Source organism: Cephus cinctus, unplaced genomic scaffold (assembly GCF_000341935.2).
Source record: "Cephus cinctus unplaced genomic scaffold, Ccin1 Ccin1_scaffold0229, whole genome shotgun sequence".
Taxonomy (NCBI): Eukaryota; Metazoa; Arthropoda; class Insecta; order Hymenoptera; family Cephidae; genus Cephus; species Cephus cinctus.
In genome coordinates, this window is record NW_014332945.1 from 850 (window position 1) to 5714 (window position 4865).

General features: G+C 44.9%; 1 protein-coding gene across 1 annotated transcript; it reads right to left on the bottom strand.

Moving 5' to 3' along the window:
* Positions 1-14: 14 nt before the first annotated feature.
* Positions 15-864, bottom strand: LOC107265548 (the record flags this gene model as incomplete). Its single annotated transcript, XM_015735132.1, has 2 exons — positions 219-864; positions 15-133 (listed from the first exon to the last, which is right to left on the bottom strand). Coding segments are annotated over exons 1-2 (305 nt in total), but the record flags the coding sequence as incomplete, so codon positions are not given.
* Between the last annotated feature and the right edge of the window lie 4001 nt (positions 865-4865).

Consider the following 4865-nt stretch of genomic DNA (forward strand, 5'->3'; position numbering starts at 1 on the left):
AAATGGAAACAAACAATGAATTAAGGTCGGGCTCCGTGACACTTCCCTCTCCCCAGTGCCAGTCCACCAAGGAACGGAGATCCGCCCGGACTCGCCTTCTCATTCGCATTTCGCGAATGTTGATGAAGTCGAGCTAAAAGAAAAATGGAAACAAACAATGAATTAATGCAAAAGACAAGCAAAATTCAATAAAAAAAAATGTAAGTCTAAATACTCACTCCGGCTAACGAAATGGTTAGCGCCCTCTCGATCCTATTTCGGAGAGCTACCTCGGCCCTACTTAAAAGGTCGGCGGTCCTCTCCGCCTCAGATAAGATCCTCACTCCAGTAGAGAAAGGAGCCTCCGCCGACAGTCTCGAAATGGAAGAATTGTTCGGACACATGGTTTGATGCTTAATGAGCATCAACAGCCAATCATGCTTTATATAGCCACGAAAACTTATACGTCACAAGAGCTGAATGGCAATTGTCTACTTACCTCTAGTACAACGCCAAACTGCACATGTTGCAGGGTCACCGCTCTATGGTTCGGGACGACCCAGATCCAAAACGCACCAGCTCAGCAATTGACGATAAGAGAATTCGATACTACACCAGGGATATACTTCGAAAAAATGGGAAACCTCGTGAACTATAAGGATACTTGGAAGTTGGTCATTCACACTGACCTAAGCCCCATATTTGAAAGAGAGGCTACCATCAAGCATTACCTATCGAAAACTAAAAAGATGTGTGGAACAACCTCTCTAGAATTGCAAAGAATATGCAAGGCTTTCAGCACTTCTTCTAAGGCTCGTCTTCAGGAAATAGATGCCAAATTAGAATACGTTAAGGAAACCACACTCGATCCACAATCAAAAAGGAAAAGAGATAGAAACAATCCTTGGTTATTGTATCTCTAAAAAATTCCATAATTAAGATTATAAAAAGCGGACGGCCTGTCGGCTCGTCAGACGAAGTAGAGAGCTACGAGTGAAGCGTTACTACGGTAACTTAGTCGAAGTACTAACCTCTAGCCTCGTGATTTCGTACTCACCACGTTTACGGTTTATTCCAATAATGTATTCTAACGTAACTTGTTTTGTTTCAAATAAATCTTTTACTTGTTATCGAGAGTTAAGTTCCAACTTTTTACTCAGGCAACGAATCCCTAAGTACCTGACTCCCGAAAACCCTTTCCGGCAGTCAAATCCGTGAACCCAGTATTTGGGCTCACAACACCGAACACTTCCCCGTCATCGACAGGTTTTTTGTCGCCGAGGACAACATCAAGGAGTACCTGAGGAATTTAACACACCTATTTCCACGCCTGCTCACGAAATAATATTCACGTACTCATATGGCGAGCGGGCCATTATTTTCAAACCATCGGTGCCGATATCTACGAGTAACGACGATTCGGACATTAAAAGAGCTAGAGCGTACCCACCTGTGGTCGTAATGAAGAGGGTGTCGTACCTCAATCTCCAACTGTCCAAATAAACAGACTATGCGAGATCACCGACAGCGCTAACAGCTGCAAAGACACGCTGATTGCGGAGCTGGATCGCCGCGGGGATGACGCCTCCAGAGACAACATATTGGCCGATCTTCGGCTGGTTTTGGAAAAGAAAGGCCTGCGGTCGCCGGCTCTTTATCAGTTATTAGTGGAGTTACTCTCCCTGTATAACCACCAGTACCTCTCCTTCGTGCAGAGCGCTACGGCTGCCCAGAATGGTCATGCTTAAGGGTTTATTCTCTTAATAAAATTGTACAGCTACTGTTTCTTGCAATATACAATATATATTTAAAATACCTATTTTTCTTTTTTTGTTTCCTTCACCTCCATCTCCTCATATCTTGTCAATAATAGCAACGGGCGGGAGGGAATAAAACATTAAGCGTATTCATCTATACAGGGTTCAGGGTAATCATCGAAAATGTATCACACCAGACAGCTTTATAATATATATTGTGACGTACAATTCGCGATCGAGGCTCGTCGGGAGATGAGAGACTGACCGGCGCACAACTTACGCGATTCCTTCGCGTTCCAGGCAACCCAGGGCTAACACATACAATTCGAAATAATACCTATGGTATTGTTGGGCGCCAGGTTCCAAAACGGGAACCACGTATAATTCGGTTTTATTCGGTCGTTCGGGCCTCTATTCGCTAACTTAGCACCGCGGAGGCGTGGGAAATCTTCAAGAGTAAGGACAACTTCAACAAAATGAATACTCCGGCTTTTTGGGTCAACAATAACAAAATCGATTTTTTATTTCGTGCTCCAGCTCCTACGAGCCCCACGCTGAGCGCCAATCAGTTGTGACGTCAGCGGGGAATCGCGATGAGTAAAAACAAAATCGGTATTTCTTTCGTGCGCCCATTTAGAACTCGACCACGCGGATACAACAAAATCCAAATTTAACAATTTAAAAAAAAAATAATGGACCCAATAAGATCGCGACTAAAACAACCACGAATGACAATATGAATTTTTGCTTATGTCCTAATCCGAATTTCTACGAACAAAGTTCGCGATCTATTCCGCGCAGTCTAATTATAACAATCGATAAAATACAGTCGTACAATCCGATAAAATTCGACACTTTCAACCGTCAATAAATACTTTCGGACAATTCGAGACAATTCGACATTTCGACATTTTCAACTTCCATAAATACTTTCATACGATTCGCTACAATTCGACATTTCGACATTTCGACTTCTTCCGGACAATTCACTATCGGTACAATTACATACAATTCTCAATACATGAGTCGATTCAAAACTATAACGCGATCTAATCGCGATACTTCGACAACACGACCTCAAGGACTATTTCGTGTCTCTCGGCAACACGTCCCTCCCGAACGCGATACAATAAAATTTGGAGATCTAACACTCAAAATTGCTGAGAGATATAATCATTAACACAGTCATACGCACTTAGATTTACAACAACGCGCGATAAATATGTCCACAATGGGCAACATATTTACGCGAATATGGTGCTTGTCGGCAGAATCTCGTACTCCAAACGAACGCGATTCTACAAGTGGGAATATTTTCCACGTGCCTACAGGCACTAGTCAAAATGTACAAAACGCGGGGTGTTACGAGATTTCGTCGCTCACAAAAATTAACAAATCGCTTACCGAAATCTCTACGTATCTTCGATCTGGAGAATTTAGCCCGTGTACGCGGTCTCGGACGAAGTCCGGATTCTCCACAGACTTGAACCCCGAAAACCAACGATTCCCAAAAACACGACTCGTGTTGTGGACAGTCCAGGCAAGAGGAAGGAAGTTGCCTTCCCTTTCGATCGTAATTGGCAGCACCGGAGACTATCATCCTCTCCCGTATTCGCAACCACCGCTGATTGGTCCTACGGCCCCAATCCGAAATCTCCGATATGACACCACGCGCTACAATTCAAATACGTCTTCGCGACAATTCATACGATTCGGGAACAGCGATTACTGGCTGTCCCGCAATGGGCTCCGTCGTCCCATAGGAATTCCCAACGGTTCACCAGGCGTCCCCAGATTCCCAGTTTGCGAGTCTCCGTTCCGTTCGTCGATAGCGGTAGGCGTCCGTCATGAGTTGTGGTGCGTTACAGGTGCTCCGTTGTTCGTAGGTCTATGTCACGCGGAATGAGTAATAGCTCCCTGCTAGTTACTCGGTACGCGTAGACCTGTTCATTTAGCTCGGGTGATAGCGTACGTAGAGTTGATCCAAGTCGCGAGGTGATTGGTACGGTGAGCTACAGCGCGCGCAGCTCGGGCTCTGCCGGCGCTCTGACGTCACTCAGCCTTTCGTCCTCGCTCCTCCCACGCTGATGATCCCTCGCTGGTTCTTCTCGAGATTCGGTAAGACCGCGAATACAATATTCGCGGCATGGGACATAGTAAAAATCAAAACAACAGAATCAGAAATCAACCAATTCGCAACTTCGTTAGCCCTTGAGGTGGTGGCATCTTGCCTGGATTCTTCTCTAATTTGCGTTTTCCCGCGTACCACTACAGTTCACGCCGAGGACCGGACGGGGTAAAATCTACCACGTCACAATATATAACGTTTCTTACAAAAACACTGTGTCCTACCAAGTACAGACAACCCGCCGTATGGGGCACGGCCCACCGAGATTCTTTACTCGAAGCATCTCTTGTACCTATGTTTCGATTCAAATATCTTATGAACGACTGTATATCAGAAAAATGTATTGATACATTCACTCTAGGAATTAAGGGTTCTGAATTGATTGCCACCAAATTCAATACGATTAGTGTACAGGATCAGGACGTATTCACATGGCGAGCGAGATGATTTTATTTCAGGTCCGTCGTCGTCGTCGTCGTCGTCATCGTCGTGTCGTCATCGTCGTCGTCGTCTTCGCACGTCCATCGCATTTTTTACACGACAGATGGCGCTGACTGCTTTGCCTTCTTTACCTATTCATACTCCGAATGGTGTTACTAATTTACGAATACACAACACAATCAAATACACTTTATACGTAAAGCTACCGTTCATACCGAATTTCCAGTCCTTTTTCACAACAGTATAGAATTATTCAGTTTTTAATAGTATTCATGTGGAGCGCGCGTATATGGGTGTATGTATATGTGTGCTTCAGCATAGTTCATCGTATTGTAGGTGGCAGTTTGTCCAGGTTTTCCGCTTCGTAGTTTTCTGTATCTAGGTGTCGGATGTGGAAGTTCAGGGTGTTCAGGTGTTCCGCTCCGCAGTATCTTGTATTTAGGTACTGGATGTGGAAGTCCAGGATGTCCAGGTGTCCAGGTGTTCCGCTCCGTAGTTTCTTGTATCTAAGGACTGGATGTGAAAATCCAGGGTGTCCAGGTGTTCCGCTCCGTAGTTTC